This window comes from Cydia fagiglandana, chromosome 19 (genome assembly GCF_963556715.1).
Source record: "Cydia fagiglandana chromosome 19, ilCydFagi1.1, whole genome shotgun sequence".
Taxonomy (NCBI): Eukaryota; Metazoa; Arthropoda; class Insecta; order Lepidoptera; family Tortricidae; genus Cydia; species Cydia fagiglandana.
The window spans coordinates 6,157,154-6,173,782 of record NC_085950.1 but is presented as its reverse complement, the minus strand read 5'-3'; the positions used below and the strand labels follow the sequence as shown (position 1 = coordinate 6,173,782).

Below are 16,629 nucleotides of genomic sequence, written 5' to 3'. Positions count from 1 at the left end.
ACTCCACCAAGCTACAGATCGGGACCGATGGAGACAACTAGTTGACGGAATCAAACGGAGTCACGATCCTCAGCAATGAGGGCCCGATTGAAAAGAGAGATGAATACCAATACATGACAAAAACAGTAGGTACCGGAATAAAAAATTATCGGTATTCGCAATATAAATTTAGTACCGGAAACATTTCCTACACCGCATCCATCATTTATCGGAATAATTGAATGCCAGACTCCTGCCAGTCATCCTTGAAGGATGACTTACGTTAGACCGGGCCGTGTCCGGGCCGGAGCTTCCGGCGTTTACTTTTCTATGACATGACAGGCGATCACGTAATGCTTTCGATAAAAAACGATGCGCCGGAAGCTCCGGTCCGGAAACGGCCTGGTCTAACGTGAGTCATCCTTCAATTGTGCTTCTCGTAACGTACCTAGGTAATTGTTATCCCGTTAGCCTATATGCGGAGTGGCGACACAGACTTTCAATGAAAACTATAGCGAACATGATCTGTTAAGCCCTTTTATCTCGGTAAGTACCTACCTACTGTACCTACTTACATGATACTCGTACTTATATACAGGGTGATTCCGGGGTCGTGGAGCAAGCGATCAAGGCATGATACACAAGCCCATACTGAACAACTTTTACTATGGGACCAACTCCGAAATCGCGAAAAAAAAATTGGTAGTTTCATACATTTCGGCCGATCACTGTATTATGCCTTGATCGCTGGCTTTACTATGGGACCAAATCCGAAATCGCGAAAAAAAACTGGCCTTCCCATAGAACACGACAACATGTGATCGGCCGAAATGTATGAAACTACCAATTTTTTTTTTCGCGATTTCGGAATTGGTCCCATAGTAAAAGTTGTTCAGTATGGGCTTGTGTATCATGCCTTGATCGCTTGCTCCACGACCCCGGAATCACCCTGTATAGCGATAGCGGTACAACCTGAAATTCGGGAATCAGCTGCAAATGGTGTTAAAACCTTTTGGCCGCCGGACCTAGTCCGCAAAGACGCTCACTCACACGCCAGAGTAAATTCTAAGTAAACAACTAATAAAAAGTTTAGGGATTGCAAAATGTGATATCGATATTTACAATTTATAGTAAAAATCTTCTCAATTTGGCTTTGTTCTTAACCAACTGTAATTTATTTCGAGAATGCCAAAAATTAACATATTTTTTACACACGACAATGTTAAAAATAAAGGTCTTTATCATTAAAAACAACCACTAAACAATATCGATTCATGACGGAATATCACCGCACTAGGCTCTACGAGAAGTCTTGTATACATGACAACGGCGCGCATGGACTGCCCGCAGTGCAGACCGACAAGGACCGTTTCCGCGCGGATTAAGTAATAATAGTCTCTAGGTCAACGGCGTAAGCGCTTGTCGGTACGTAAACTTTATAAGCGTATGATTAGAGCCGCGCATCGTGTGTCGATAATATAAATGTACCGGAACTGCATTGGGGAAAATGACACGTGGGTTTAATTGTCAATGAGTGAAGAATAATAATATTGGAAAAGGGTGGGGATCAGAAATGTTCGGGAATGCATGTTTCACATTCGACATGTTCCTTAGAAGAGCTTGTCAGTTCCCGTATTACACCCTCCCTACCATAATAATTTTTCGTCAATTTCAAATACATAACATTCTCATAGTTAGGCGACACTGACTAGTCCGAGCGTCCGCCTGTAGAAGCGAAGCGAAGCGAAGCGGTCACTGCAGGGTATCACTCCCCACTACACTATCATCTCAAAATGAATCATTTGTTCTGCAAATAGACCACAAGGACAGATTTACTTGTCTGACTCTACTATGGACAGCTGAATAAGTTCCCTGAACTCCAGCTATAGTTATGCCTGTCTCTCTCTCGTTTAACGTATTCTAGTTACTAGTTATCACCAATTGGCATTTAACAGGTGTTCAAATGCTTAAATAAAACCAGATTGGACACTTGATATTTATTTTGAATATTCTCTAGAGATGCACCGGATATTCGGTTACTATCCGGTATCCGCCCTATCCGGCCAGTATTTTAATATCCGGCCGGATACCGGATAGTGCCCTACTTCCGGCCGAATACCGGATAGTACCATTGCTTGATTTCGGAGTAAACAAATTGGATTTAAGAAACAGTCACGGTCATAATCGTACTTGTTTATTATTTTAAAACAATTTAGAGATTCAACTGACTTGCACGCGCACTGATTTCGAACCTAGAAATGTGTCCGCGCGAACGTTCACTTAGAAACAGGTCAAAACTGCAGAATGCGCACCTGAAAAACCGAAATGTAGGTGCAGCTCTGCTGGCCGATATTCGGCGGCCGGATACCGGATATTCGGCCGATGGTCAGGCCAAATATCCAGTATCCGACCAAACAACTATCCGTTGCATCTCTAATATTCTCATATCGAGTTAACATTCCCATCCCTAGCTGTCTTGTATACAAGACAACGGCGACGAGGAACATGAAAAACGTTGAAATCGGGAGCAATTTTTTTGATTGCCTTATTATAAAAGAATGGATTTATTTATCTGCTTTAAATGCAATTATTTTAAAAATCAAAGACCTAAAACATTAACACGAGTGTAAAAAAATACTACAATTGATGTTTTTTCACATTTACCGAGCGGTTGAATTTGTGTCTTGTATACAAGACAGCGGCGCCAGTGTATCGTTCTATCGTTGTCTTGTATACATGCCAACGGCGGTCAAAGGGTTAAAGGTATGAAAATCGGCACGATTAATCTTTAGGCCATTTGAATCAATTTGACCCGTAGCACCAAAAAAAAAAAACAAACGAAAAGGAGTTATGACGTCATCTTTTTTTTGTATGGAAAAATAAAAAAAAATGTTCAGAAACCTATCGTGTGTGGTATTAAATGAAAGGGCATTTTGAGCCGGTTCTAAAAATATATCACATTATTATATTTCCGTCACTTGCATTCAATTAAAATAAAAATAACTTTCAAAACATACCAAGTTTGGGCTCTTCCAGATACGAAACCGTTGAATTATTTTTTTCAAAATATACTCGTACCTCAAGTAATACCCAATATCCTCATATCTAACCCCAAGAAATTAATTTCGAAAATATTTAGTTTGAGTATTATTTTAATTTTTTTTATTATTACAAATTGTGATCTATCAATCTATCAATGAAATGGCCTCCTAGCCTAGTCAATAGTGACCCTGCCTATGAAGCAGGCAGTCCCAGGTCCGAATCCTGGTAAGGGCATTTATTTGTGTGTTCATCATCATCATCACACAAATAAATGCCCTTACCAGGGCTTGTATATATTTGTATATGGGCATTTATTTGTGTGATGATGATGATGATGAACACACAAATAAATGCCCTTACCAGGATTCGAACCTGGGACCTCTTGCTTCATAGGCAGGGTCACTATCGACTAGGCTAGGAGGCCGTTTCTTTGATGGATTGATAGATTACAATTTGTAATAATAAACATTTAAAAAATGACGTCATAACTCCTTTCCGTTTGTTTTTATTTTTTGGTGCTACGGGTCAAATTGATTCAAATGGCCTAAAGATTAATCGTGCCGATTTTCATACCTTTAACACCATTTGCAGCTGATTTTGGTCAACCGCTACTACTAATAATAGTAGACCTCGTTTAAGGCAGCGTATTGTGTCCTGACGGGTGAGTAGTGCTGAGTACCTAACTACAGTAACTACAACTACTTACTTTACCTATATACCTAATACCTAAAGTACCAGCCGGCCTAGCCAAGGTTACAATCGCTATCGCTTCGACAACGAAAAGCATTAGCCGGCCTAGCCGAGGTTACAATCGCTATCGCTTCGACAACGAAAACCATTATGTCTCTCTATCACACTTCCATATTAGTGCGACAGTGACAGTTGCGTTTCGATCGCTACGGAGCGTAAGCGATCGGCATCTTGGCTACGCGGCTAGGTCTCTCTATCACTCTTCCGTATTAGTGCGACAGTGACAGTTGCGTATCGATCGCTACGGAGCGTAAGCGATCGGCATCTTGGCTACGCGGCCTGTATGGAACCTCACACTGAGCAAGCTCGATCGTCTTTTAATGTATTTATTTAGTATTCCTAAGCTCTAATTAACAAGTCACTTGTTTTTAAACGAGTTTTGTGGCTGATATTTTGCTCTAGACTAAATGACTCGAACGCAAATGTCAATGAATTCTGCATTAAATTAAAATTACCATTAAGAAATAGATGAAAATGCATTTCATTTAACATATTAATTATTATATAACTGGCCAACTAATAGAGGAAACGCCAGCAGCGTGCTAGGTACATTTAGCCGGGTACCTATGGCCTAACAGCATATAATACCTACCCTTAATTTTTATATTTACCTAGTTATAAGTTTGTAAATTTCTGTTCCTTTTTACATTTCACTAATAACATTATATGATTGGAGGCTGAAAAAAAATAAAAAATAATAATTAACTAATAAATATTATATAACCTTGAATCTCAACTCAACTAGACTATTTGGTTTTATAAAGTTTGAATAGCAATTTTAATGACCCTCTTATTCATTAAAGTACCTACAGGTTGTAACACTTGTATTGTAAACACACTGTTAAGTGTTGTTAAAGTAATTAATTAATGTACACGTACCTATTGGTAACTACTTCCGTATAGTATATATAGTGGTATTAATATACCACTATATATACGCAGTTTCACGCAGAAGATACCTACGGAACAGAGGATCTACTTACCTATCGAAATTTCTTTATCGCTCGAATTATAAGCAAAAACATCCAACAACACAATTAGGTACACAACCAGCAACAAGAGAGAGAGGCAGGCAATTTCGATTATCGTTTTTCGTGGTAGGCCCTCAGAGCGGCCTTCTGCCTATGGGGCTAAGGGTTACGCTCCACTAGACGCTCGCCACAAGCCGTACACTTTTATGAACTCCTAATCCTTGATGCATTTTCTTTGACGACCGGTCTGGCCAACTGGGTAGTGACCCTGCCTGCGAAGCCGATGGTCCTGGGTTCGAATCCCAGTAAGGGCATTTATTTGTATGATGATACAGATATTTGTTCCTGAGTCATGGGTGTTACTGTTTTATATGCATTTAAGTATTTGTATATTATATAATATCGTTGTCTGAGTACCCACAACACAAGCCTTCTTGAGCTTACTGTGGGACTTAGTCAATCTGTGTAAGAATGTCCTATAATATTTATTTATTTATTTATTATTATTTTCTAGTCTTGAACCATGAAGTACCCCCCCGCGATGCAGCGCCTCGGCACCCCCAAGCCGCAGCTAGTCTCCCATCACTCTGGCTACACCGCCGGGGAGACGGTGGGCGGGCTCAGCGTGCTGTTCACAGTGCTCTGCATTGTTGACCTGTTCGGTGTGTTCCCGGTTATCGCGCTGCCTAAGAGCGTCATCGCTTGTGGTAAGTGTTCTAAGCTGTAAAGCGGTTGTCACCACTCTGACTACACCGCCGGCGAGACGGTGGGCGGGCTCAGCGTGCTGTGCATCGTTGACCTGTTCGGTGTGTTCCCGGTCATCGCGCTACCTAAGAGCGTCATCGCGTGCGGTGAGTGTTCTAAGTTGTAAAGCGGTTGTCGCCACTCTGGCTACACCGCCGGGGAGACGGTGGGCGGGCTCAGCAGCGTGCTGTTCACAGTACTCTGCATTGTTGACCTGTTCGGTGTGTTCCCGGTCATCGCGCTGCCTAAGAGCGTCATCGCGTGTGGTGAGTGTTCGAAGCTGTAAAGCGGTTGTCACCACTCTGGCTACACCGCCGGCGAGACGGTGGGCGGGCTCAGCGTGCTGTTCACAGTGCTCTGCATTGTTGACTTGTTCGGTGTGTACCCGGTCATCGCGCTGCCTAAGAGCGTCATCGCGTGCGGTGAGTGTTCTAAGTAGTAGCCCTACACTAGCGTGTTTTGGGCGTCAGCGTCTGGTCAGCGCTATCACAGAATAAATAATAGTACTACCGTACAGAATGGTCACTTCCTACAAAACCGAAGTTTGACAGCGATTCAGGGACGACGAATCATGCTATCCCTTTGCTACGTCAAGTAGGGCCAACCCTAATAATTGCTCGGAGCAATGCTGAGCCGAACGGAGCCGAGTTTGCCCGAAAAGAGGAGTGTCTGCCCACTGGCGGTATGGAAAATGGTATCGCTACGCAGTTGCGTTGCTGATCTGATGATGGAGACAGGTGGTGGGCATAGGAACTTTATGATAACACAACACAACCTAATTATGTTTGGGTTTGTTAGAATTGTCTCGATGAGTACCCACTAGTTGTCTGTTGAAAGAAAAATACAGTCACCGAAGAAACTGAAATGTTTGACAGTTAAGGCCGAGCCACACCGGCTTGCGTGTGCGTGACGTGCGCGTGTGTGCGCTAAAATGTTGGAGCCGCACACGCACACGTCACGCAAGCGGTGTGCCGTCTCTCATGAGGATCTGTATACTACAACGCCGCACGCACACGTGCACGTCACGGACACGCAGCCGGTGTGCACAAGCCTTTAACTTATTTCGGTACAGGTTACTACGGCATTCCGCTGGTGCTGGCCGTGTTTGGGCTGCAGATATACACGGCGATGCTGCTCGGCCGGTGCTGGATCCTGGCGCGGCAGATCACGCCTGACATCCGGGAGAAGAACAGGTTGGTTATGATTTATGATAAATCAGTAATATATATCCCACCAAAAACATTCTGTAAAAAACTAGCCAAGTCTCGATGGAGCTGCTTGTTTATCTCTAAAAAGTAATGAAATCTAGACAAAGTCGTGCCAAGTCTAAGGTTCCTTACTGCGATTTCTTTATTATTATAGTTAATGTTGTGTGACTTGGCCGTTGAAGGGTACACAAGGGTACAAAACCAGGTGCTCCGTGACACCATTGCACCAATCTGTCGCCAGAACCGCTACCCATTGACGATGGAAAATTGCCACTTGGAAAACGTTGATTCAATAACCAGTCAATTGTAGGCTTGATAAAGCTGCGTATTTCAATAATACTTATGTATGGGCGAGCCTGAAACAAACACTTCTTTTTGGTGCAATGGCAGATTGGTGCAATGGTGTCATGGAGCACCTGGTTTTGTACCCTTGTGTACCCTTCAACGGCCAAGTCACACAACATTAACTATAATAATAAAGAAATCGCAGTAAGGAACCTTAGACTTGGCACGACTTTGTCTAGATTTCATTACTTTTTAGAGATAAACAAGCAGCTCCATCGAGACTTGGCTAGTTTTTTACAGAATGTTTTTGGTGGGATTTCACTTCTTTTTGTAGAAACGTGGGCATATTGATTTATTTTATTAGATTTTCTTATTTAACACATTTTTTTTCTTTTTCGGAGTAGTTTTTTTATTATTACAAATCTTTCTTTTCTTTTTTTCCGGTTCTGATTCTTGTACAGTAGCAACAGTTTTTCGTATTGCCCATTCATTAAATCTAATAATTAAATAATAATCAGTAATCCGTCACTAATCATCATATAATGACTTGGCAATCGCACATAATGCTTTACTCGTACCGTACTCGTAAATATGTGTAATGCTCAAACTGCAATTAGCGCTAGCGTTGTGTTCAATTAGAATTATTTTTAATAGGTGACGATGATCCTTTTCTCATTATGCAGCCGTGCGATGGCCAAGTCATTATACGTATTACAAATTAAAGATATCTTATTGATACGGTTTTAACACCCCCTGGCACTGATTAAAATAACCGACTTGGTTTCACATTACATCTCAAGACTTTTTTGTAGTAAAAGCGTTGCGAGACTTGCACCTTTTTACATGTAATGTTTTTGATGGGATCTCATCTCTTTTTGTAGGCAGTCCTTCTTTTCGGGTACTCATACCCATACTATGTATACACATATCATAACTAAACATATCTTCATTCATACTCACATCGTACATCGTAGAGTACCTTTACTTTACTTTACCTACTATTTGTAGGAACTGCAACAGTAACTTTGTAATATCATATATTTATATGGGATTACAAACTTACTTATGCAGTTCTTAGATCTTTAAAACGTGACTGATATTGCAATATTTTTAGGTTTTCCCTTTATGTGGCCATTAAACCCTAACTCTGTACCAAATTTCAGCTCTCTGAGTTTATGGGAAGTACTAGTTCTATTCTGATGATCATGAGTGAGTTTCATAAATGCGAAACTTTGCTTTCGCTTAACTTCGGAACTAAATGACCTACAGACTTGAAATTTTGGATTTTAAGTATGTGATTATAGCTTACTGGATGACCAAAATTTCTTCGTTCTGGTCTTATCCAGAGGTTCTCAAATAGGGGCCTGAAAATGCGGCGAAATGGTTCCAGTAAATATGGTACGGCAGTGTTTGCTTCGCGCTCGACTTGGCGGGGGCACTGCCGTGCCCCCCGATTAAACGTCCCGGCTCCGGTAACAGCAGTTATTTTTAAAACCCGTGTAAAACTATTGGTAATTTGATCGTGACGTCACATGCTACTGTTTCATATAAATTCCATAGACAAATCGTTTTGACAGTTAAAAAAAAGAAGCTAATTTGACTAGTAGTCAAATACCGTATTCTGTTAGACCCGTTATAGCCACTAAATATGGGATGGTAATATTGGCAATGTTCGCAGGTACCCGTACGCCGCCGTGGCGGAGCTGGCGTTCGGCCGGCACGCCAGGCGGCTGGTGACGTTCCTCATTGACGCCACGGTCTTCAGCGCTGGCGTGCCCAACTTTATAGTCGGTAAGTTATAGCCACTACCTGTAATCCCCCCGGTCACAGAATAAATAATAGTACTAGGTACAGAAGACTCACTCTAACAAAACGCTTCTGTTACGATCAGCACAGATATGGCCGCTAGGTAGCGACAGCGCCACGCGCGGCTTATGGCAAACTCCAAAATTGGTCTGGAACGGATGTACTTTTAGCCACCTGTAGCAAAGCGACGAAATCGCGGAGTGAGCCACGCCTGCCCCGGTTCCCTTGACCCATAATTATGGTGGAAAGATTTGCTGGCTTCGGATGAGGTCTTGTTGGCTCAGATGGCAGGCGCTGGAGTATCTATCCAGAGGCCCTGAGAGGCAAGGCCGTGAGTTCAAGTCTCACCCAAGACAGTTAATTTCTCCACTTTTAAATTAGCCGTTACTAATTCCAAGCAGACGAAGCCGCGGGCAAAAGCTATGTTCGTTTTTTTTAGCATTAGAAAGAACTCCGCAGAAGCAAGCTTGCAGTTTGTATCAGGCTCGTTAATTGTTAATAATCATTGAATTATCTAATGTAGCATGGTCAATACATATAATTTACTTCAAATTGTTACCGCTAAAAGTGCGAAGTTCTTTCTAATGCTAAAAAAACGGACTGTAGTAACAGATGTTTTGTTCCAGCATCCCAAAGCATGCAGCTCTTCTGGTGGAAGATCACCGGAGGCGAGGTCGGCATCTCCTACTGCGTGTGGATGATCATCATAGGGCTCCTGCTCTGCCCAGTCATGTGGCTCGGCTCTCCTAAGGACATGAAGTAAGTGGCCTCAAGAATGCACTTTGGGCCATTAAAGTCCAAAACTGCCCATCGAGGATGACCCTCAACTCCATCGTAGTAAACTTAACTTCTCAGCGACCTTCTCAAAATGGTAAAAAGACATAATACATTTTAAACAATGGTTGCTGTTCCTGTAAGCAATACTTACCAGTTTGTATGCTTAATCATAGGGTGATGGGTGACTGCTATTCATTGGCCACTACATAGTAAATGGCCACTCTTAATTCTGATGTTTTAGGAAAGGCCAATTACTATTTAGTGCCCAATAAATGATCATTGTCAAGAGGGCGCTGTTATCCTCATATGTATACGGAGACAGTTCAATATAGTAGGTATGAAAAAATTAGTTCCAGTGAAATTCCGCAACTGAACATGGCGCGTGATCATAATATATCCCGTCAGGCTTTACAAGCAATTTGATTACATACAGACAATGAGGTGAAACTAAATAAAAGCTTGTAACAAACGGGCACCTGTCTGCAGATCGCTAGCAGTCACATCCGTGGGCATCGTGTCGACGGTCGCCCTCTGCGTGTGGACCTGCATCTTACTGGACGACTCGTCGCCGTCCAGCGCTGGGCTGCTGGACCAGCCCCAGCTTCAAGACCTGGTTGTTGCTTACGGCATCATAGCTTTCCAGGTAGGTTGTCACATCCGTGGGCATAGTTTCAATGGTCGCCCTCTGCGTGTGGACCTGCATCCTGCTAGACGACTCGTCGCCGCCCAGCGCTGGGCTGCTGGACCAGCCCCAGCTCCAAGACCTGGTTGTTGCTTACGGCATCATAGCTTTTCAGGTAGGTTGTCACATCCGTGGGCATCGTGTCGACGGTCGCTCTCTGCGTGTGGACCTGCATCCTGCTAGACGACTCGTCGCTGCCCAGCGCTGGGCTGCTGGACCAGCCCCAGCTCCAAGACCTGGTTGTTGCTTACGGCATCATAGCTTTTCAGGTAGGTTGTCACATCCGTGGGCATCGTGTCAACGGTCGCCCTCTCCGTGTGGACCTGCATCTTACTGGACGACTCGTCGTCGCCCAGCGCTGGGCTGCTGGACCAGCCCCAGCTGCAAGACCTGGTTGTTGCTTACGGCATCATAGCTTTCCAGGTAGGTTGTCACATCCGTGGGCATCGTGTCGATGGTCACCCTCTGCGTGTAGACCTGCATCCTGCTAGATGACTCATCACCGCCCAGCGCTGGGCTGCTGGACCAGCCCCAGCTGCAAGACCTGGTTATTGCTTACGGCATCAAGGTTGTCACATCCGTGGGCATCGTGTCAACGGTCGCCCTCTCCGTGTGTACCTGCATCTTACTGGACGACTCGTCGTCGCCCAGCGCTGGGCTGCTGGACCAGCCCCAAATGCAAGACCTGGTTGTTGCTTACGGCATCATAGCTTTCCAGGTAGGTTGTCACATCCGTGGGCATCGTGTCGACGGTCGCCCTCTGCGTGTGGACCTGCATTTTACTGGACGACTCGTCGCCGCCCAGCGCTGGGCTGCTGGACCAGCCCCAGCTGCAAGACCTGGTTGTTGCTTACGGCATCATTGCTTTCCAGGTAGGTTGTCACATCCGTGGGCATCGTGTCAACGGTCGCCCTCTGCGTGTGGACCTGCATCCTGCTAGACGACTCGTCACCGCCCAGCGCTGGGCTGCTGGACCAGCCCTAGCTCCAAGACCTCGTTGTTGCTTACGGCATCATAGCTTTCCAGGTAGCTTGTCACATCCGCGGGCATAGTGTCGAGGGTCGCCCTCTGCGTGTGGAGCTGCATCCTGCTAGACGACTCGTCGCCGTCCAGCGCTGGGCTGCTGGACCAGCCCCAGCTCCAAGACCTGGTTGTTGCTTACGGCATCATAGCTTTCCAGGTAGCTTGTCACATCCGCGGGCATAGTGTCGAGGGTCGCCCTCTGCGTGTGGAGCTGCATCCTGCTAGACGACTCGTCACCGCCCAGCGCTGGGCTGTTGGACCAGCCCCAGCTCCAAGACCTGGTTGTTGCTTACGGCATCATAGCTTTTCAGGTAGGTTGTCACATCCGTGGGCATCGTTTCGACGGTGGCCCTCTGCGTGTGGACCTGTATCTTGTTGGACGACTCGTCGCCGCCCAGCGCTGGGCTGCTGGACCAGCCCCAGCTCCAAGACCTGGTTGTTGCTTACGGCATCATAGCTTTCCAGGTAGGTTGTCACATCCGTGGGCATCGTGTCGACGGTCGCTCTCTGCGTGTGGACCTGCATCCTGCTAGACGACTCGTCGCCGCCCAGCGCTGGGCTGCTGGACCAACCCCAGCTCCAAGACCTGGTTGTTGCTTACGGCATCATAGCTTTCCAGGTAGGTTGTCACATCCGTGGGCATCGTGTCAACGGTCGCCCTCTGCGTGTGGACCTGCATCTTACTGGACGACTCGTCGCCGCCCAGCGCTGGGCTGCTGGACCAGCCCCAGCTCCAAGACCTGGTTGTTGCTTACGGCATCATAGCTTTTCAGGTAGATACCATACCAACCAACAGTCCAGTGCAGCTTATTAACCATTTGCTTCAGGATTCTTAAATTACTACGAACAGACGGGTGCCAGATAACTTTTGGAGTTTGATACTTTGTCAAATGATAGTTTAAGATGCAGTTGTGAATTAAAAAAAATCGTCAGCCGGTTGTACCGCGGTGGAAAGAACGTCAGCTGGTCACAATGAATATGTAAAAAAAAACTAAGTAGGTAAGCTATTAGACAATGGTAGATATTCTTTACGCATAGTCTAACGTACTACTTTAGATGCTGACTGTACAGCGTGATTATTTTCCAGTTCGACATCCACCCGATGCTGCTGACCATCCAAGTGGACATGAAAGACAGCCGTAAGATCAACCGCGCGGTGCTCTGCGGGTTCGCCTTCACCGGCGCCCTGTTCGCGGTCACGTCCGCGCTCGCCGCGTACCGTTACGGGAGTGCGGTGGAGAACAACATACTGCAAGGTACGGGAAGATTTGGGGGGAGGGGATCTACGAAATAATCAGTAGCCGGTATAGCCGGGTTACAGTTTTCAAACGTTTTGCTGATGGTTTTATCATTGATATAAAGAGTGCCGCTTCAGATAAGGGGGGGGGGGGGAATGGTCATTTTTTGCCTATTTTCTTGAATAACTTCTAAACTGTTTATTCGAAAATTATAAAACAAATATATTTGAGACCCTTACAATAAGCTCTTTCATTTGATATGTAACATGATATAGTTTGAAAAAAAATTTTTTTTCATTTTTTCATTTACCCCCCAAAAGTGGCCCCCATGTTTATAATTCATCTGTTTACGTTACATGTCCGTATTTGGGTCACAAACTTACATATGTGTACCAAACTTCAACTTGATTGGTCCAGTAGTTCCGGAGAAAATCGGCTGTGACAGACGGACAGACAGACAGACGCACGAGTGATCCTATAAGGGTTCCGTTTTTTCCTTTTGAAGTACGGAACCCTAAAAATAGGGGGACCCTAAGACCCTACTAAGACTCCGCTGTCCGACCGTCCGTCCGTCCGTCCATCCGTCCGTCCATCCGAGAACCGTGATAGCTAGACAGTTGAAATTTTCACAGATGATGTAATTCTGTTACCGCTATACAAATACAAATACAAATACTAAAAAGTACGGAACCCTCGGTGGGCGAGTCCGACTCGCGCTTGGCCACTTTTATAAGTAATCGACAAGCGAGCGAAGAGAAGCCAAGTTTTTACATTCAACTTCGAATACAACTGGCTTTTAGAGACACCTACCGGCATTTCGGTGTTTTTTTTTATAGTTGGTTCATTTATACTAATTAAATGAAATGTAATTTGGATATTGCGTTTGTTTAGGGATCCCGCCGTCCATAGCCCTGTTCGTGGTGGCGCTGCTAGTGACGCTCCAACTTTGTCTCTCCAGCGCCGTCGGCAACTCCGCGCTCTTCCAGCACGTCGAGGATCTGCTGCACATACCCAGAGGTTGGACCTATACACTATTAATTAAAACCAAAAATATTACTTTGCTAATCCGCGAAAAGATAACGTGCTAGTCAATCAGTGCTAACCCGTTATACTTACTTGCGTATTTTTTACATGCAATTAATGTTCCCACACTCCCACCGCAAGAATAAATACACAAATAAATATAACAAAGCACCACCAAAAGATTATACTCGACACGTGTTTCGCCTCTCTACGAGGCATCCTCAGGAGATGTTGACGGTCTGACGCCCGGCAACGGAATGATGTGTCTGATTCCCAAATTCATTAGCGTCACTTTCACAACTACATCTTTTGAGTTTGCCTCTTTTTGCTCATGGAAATTTGCCTATAATAAAACGTTGCTTCAGATTTCAGCTGCCAACGCTGCCTCCTCCGCTCCAGCATCGTCGCACTAGCCGTATTCCTCGGCGAGAGCGTGCCACGCTTCGATCTAGTCATGGGCCTAGTCGGGTCCACGCTGACCGGCCCGCTAATGTTCATATTCCCCCCTCTCTTCTTCCTGAAGCTGTGCCACGCGAAATCTAACCTCAAAATTCTCAAACAAAATGGCGGAAACAAAAATGGCGACAGTTTCCCGCTCATTATCCACAACGCTTTAGAAACTCAGTACAAAACCTTTGTTGAGACGCATGACGAGTTTTATTCAAAAATGGAACAGTATAAAATAAAGTGGTACGATATATTTCTGGCTATATTAGTTATGTCGATGGGATTGGTGGCGACAGTGGTGTCGACATATTCGAGCTGGTCGGACGCTGTGAGTTCCGCGACGTTTTCGACGCCATGTTTGTATAACGCGACCGCGGCCGCGAGAAGCTTTCTCGAGGCGACTACGAAAATATAAGGACGGGTGATCTCAGTAATACAAAAACATTTAATTTGAGAGTTTTACTACAAGTTTTGTATTAAGATAATGATTTTAATTATTGAAGCTATTGAGCATATAGCATACCTTTTAATTAGGTAAATACGAATAGGTACCTACTGATTTATTAATCTTATTGGCTCTGAAGTAGGTATAGATAGTATATCAAATAGACGGCTGAAGGGGTCAAATAACAAAACACATCCTTATTTCTATGGAATCAAACTATACAGGGTAATTTTTGGACCATTAGCCATATTGTGCGAGGTGATTAGGTAGGTCATACTGAACAACTTTTTCTATGGGACCAACCCCGAAATCCCAAAAAAAATTAGGCCTTCCCATAAAATCCACTCGACTAAAATGTTATGAAACGGCCAAAAAAATTTTTGTGTTTTCGGAGTTGGTCCCATAGAAAAAGTTGTTCAGTATGGCCTACCTAATCACCTTGGAAAATATGGCTAACGGTCCAAAAATGACCCTGTATATAGACATAGCATCTGTGATGCTGACTGTACTAAGTATAAACTATATTGTTAAGAACCAGTCCATAAGAGATTATTAAGACTTGAGACTATTGTTATTAAAATTTTACACAAATAATTGTATTTCTTTTTCATTTATTGCCTATTGAACTTACAACTTATGTTATGAATGGGGTGAGAAGGGGTGGCGGCGAGATGGTATTTTTTGACCGTATATATATGTATAAATCAACGGGCCATATAAAAATAAACTTTTTCTCAAACATGCAATGAAATATTGATGTTATGTTCCTTATAATAGGCTGCGAAGTATGACGTTTCAGGTGCGGCTAGGACAAAAGGTATTTAATGGAATTTCATACAAATCTTGCAGGCCTAGGCCGGCAAAGTCCTCTTTTTTAATTTTCATTTCACAGATATTTGTGACACAGCATCGTGGCATTCATCCATAAAAAAAAACTAGAGGCAGTATATTGGCTTTATGGTTCGTAATGACACTGCCACTACGCCTATAAAAAAAAACAAAAAACAATGTTTGCTATAATTTGCAGTTTTATTTGTATAAAATCAACATGAACTTAATAAATAATACATTATTAACCAAATTTTATAATTTTAAATTATAAATTTAACGACACAAATAAAAACATATAAATACTTCATCTAAACGTTAGCGGTAAAAAGGTCTACTCAAACATGCGTAGTTATTTTTTTTAAATTGTTATGGAGGTAAAGTTGAAAAATTTTCAATCTGTTTTATTGGATTTATGGTGCGTTGTTGATTTTTTTACTTTAATATGAGTTCCGACAAAATAATGAAATTAATTGTAATCGTAGGTGTTGGAATTGGCAGCGTAAGCAGAATTGATTTTAAATAACTTGCTGCCTCTGACGCCAAGTCAAAGACGAAGTATGTATATGGTTGCTTATGGCAATTTTATTATTTGTTAAACTAAGAAAAATGGCTTACAGTTTATTAGAAACAGTTTTGTGGCATATTTTCAATGAATGTAACTACAAATTCGTCAACACTGTGGAAATTATACTTATTTACTCCATGCATAAAGCAACGATGTATGTGAAACATGATATCAATATGAAAGACTATGTAAACTTATGTGACGAAAACGACAGTCAGACGGATACAAGGCGAAAAAAATCAAAGATACATGAAAATATACGGGTAGTAAAAATACACGACTCGTCTAAAACATACGCGTGATAATGATATAGGTACGTGTTGGTTATATTTTGGATGTAGTTTACTTTTAGTTTTTTCTATAAATAAAACTTAGGTTTCGTGGATTTTTTATTTTATTTATTTCATTGCATGTTTGAGAAAAGCACTATACATACCTCGGCGGGAAATGGGGTTGCCCGCGCTCAGACCTATCCGGCCTCGCTTCGCTCGGCCGTCTATATGTCTTCGGCCGGCAACCCCTTTTGTCCCGGCCTCTGTAGTAATGTACTATTATTTAAGTAGGTTTGCACTTCGGATTTGTCCCAACTCAACCCATTTTACAGTACGAATATATTTCAGAGAGCTTCTTGGGTTACGCAGCATTTTAAAGGGTTTTGGTACTAGCTAGCTAATAAATGAGAGTTTTGAGGACATGAATTTAATGTGAAGTAATGTTTCGTCGTTAAGGTTCATTTTGGAGTGAAGGTGTTAGAAGAAATTAAAACAGGTTCATACTCTTTTATGACTATTTATTGCAACTGAACTGCGGCGG

At 43.4% G+C, this 16,629-nt stretch overlaps 2 protein-coding genes and 1 long non-coding RNA gene across 3 annotated transcripts in view; 2 read left to right on the top strand and 1 right to left on the bottom strand.

The window, feature by feature from the left end:
• The window catches only part of LOC134673983 (glutathione synthetase-like), a 42,556-nt gene extending 37,274 nt beyond the window's left edge, over positions 1-5,282 (top strand). Inside the window, exon 13 of the mRNA XM_063532032.1 lies at positions 5,257-5,282. Coding sequence (XP_063388102.1) covers positions 5,257-5,269 — 13 coding nt within the window. The 3' untranslated portion in view covers positions 5,270-5,282. The remainder of the gene's footprint in view (positions 1-5,256) is intronic.
• LOC134674007 (uncharacterized) overlaps positions 1-16,629 on the bottom strand; it is a 173,046-nt gene that overhangs the window by 137,675 nt on the left and 18,742 nt on the right. The gene's annotated exons all lie outside the window — the stretch shown is intronic.
• LOC134674001 (probable sodium-coupled neutral amino acid transporter 6) lies at positions 5,282-14,431 on the top strand. Its single transcript, XM_063532056.1, has 8 exons — positions 5,282-5,449; positions 6,559-6,679; positions 8,658-8,770; positions 9,412-9,544; positions 10,049-10,205; positions 12,355-12,523; positions 13,397-13,522; positions 13,894-14,431. The coding sequence occupies exons 1-8, from the start codon at positions 5,284-5,286 to the stop codon at positions 14,388-14,390; spliced, it is 1,482 nt and encodes a 493-aa protein (XP_063388126.1). The 5' UTR covers positions 5,282-5,283; the 3' UTR covers positions 14,391-14,431.

Coding starts and splice junctions, on each gene's coding strand:
- LOC134674001 (XM_063532056.1), top strand. CDS start 5,284: ATGCAGCGCCTCGGCACCCCCAAGCCGCAGCTAGTCTCCCATCACTCT. Junction 5,450..6,558: donor TAAGAGCGTCATCGCTTGTG/GTAAGTGTTCTA, acceptor ATTTCGGTACAG/GTTACTACGGCATTCCGCTG. Junction 9,545..10,048: donor GGCTCTCCTAAGGACATGAA/GTAAGTGGCCTC, acceptor ACCTGTCTGCAG/ATCGCTAGCAGTCACATCCG.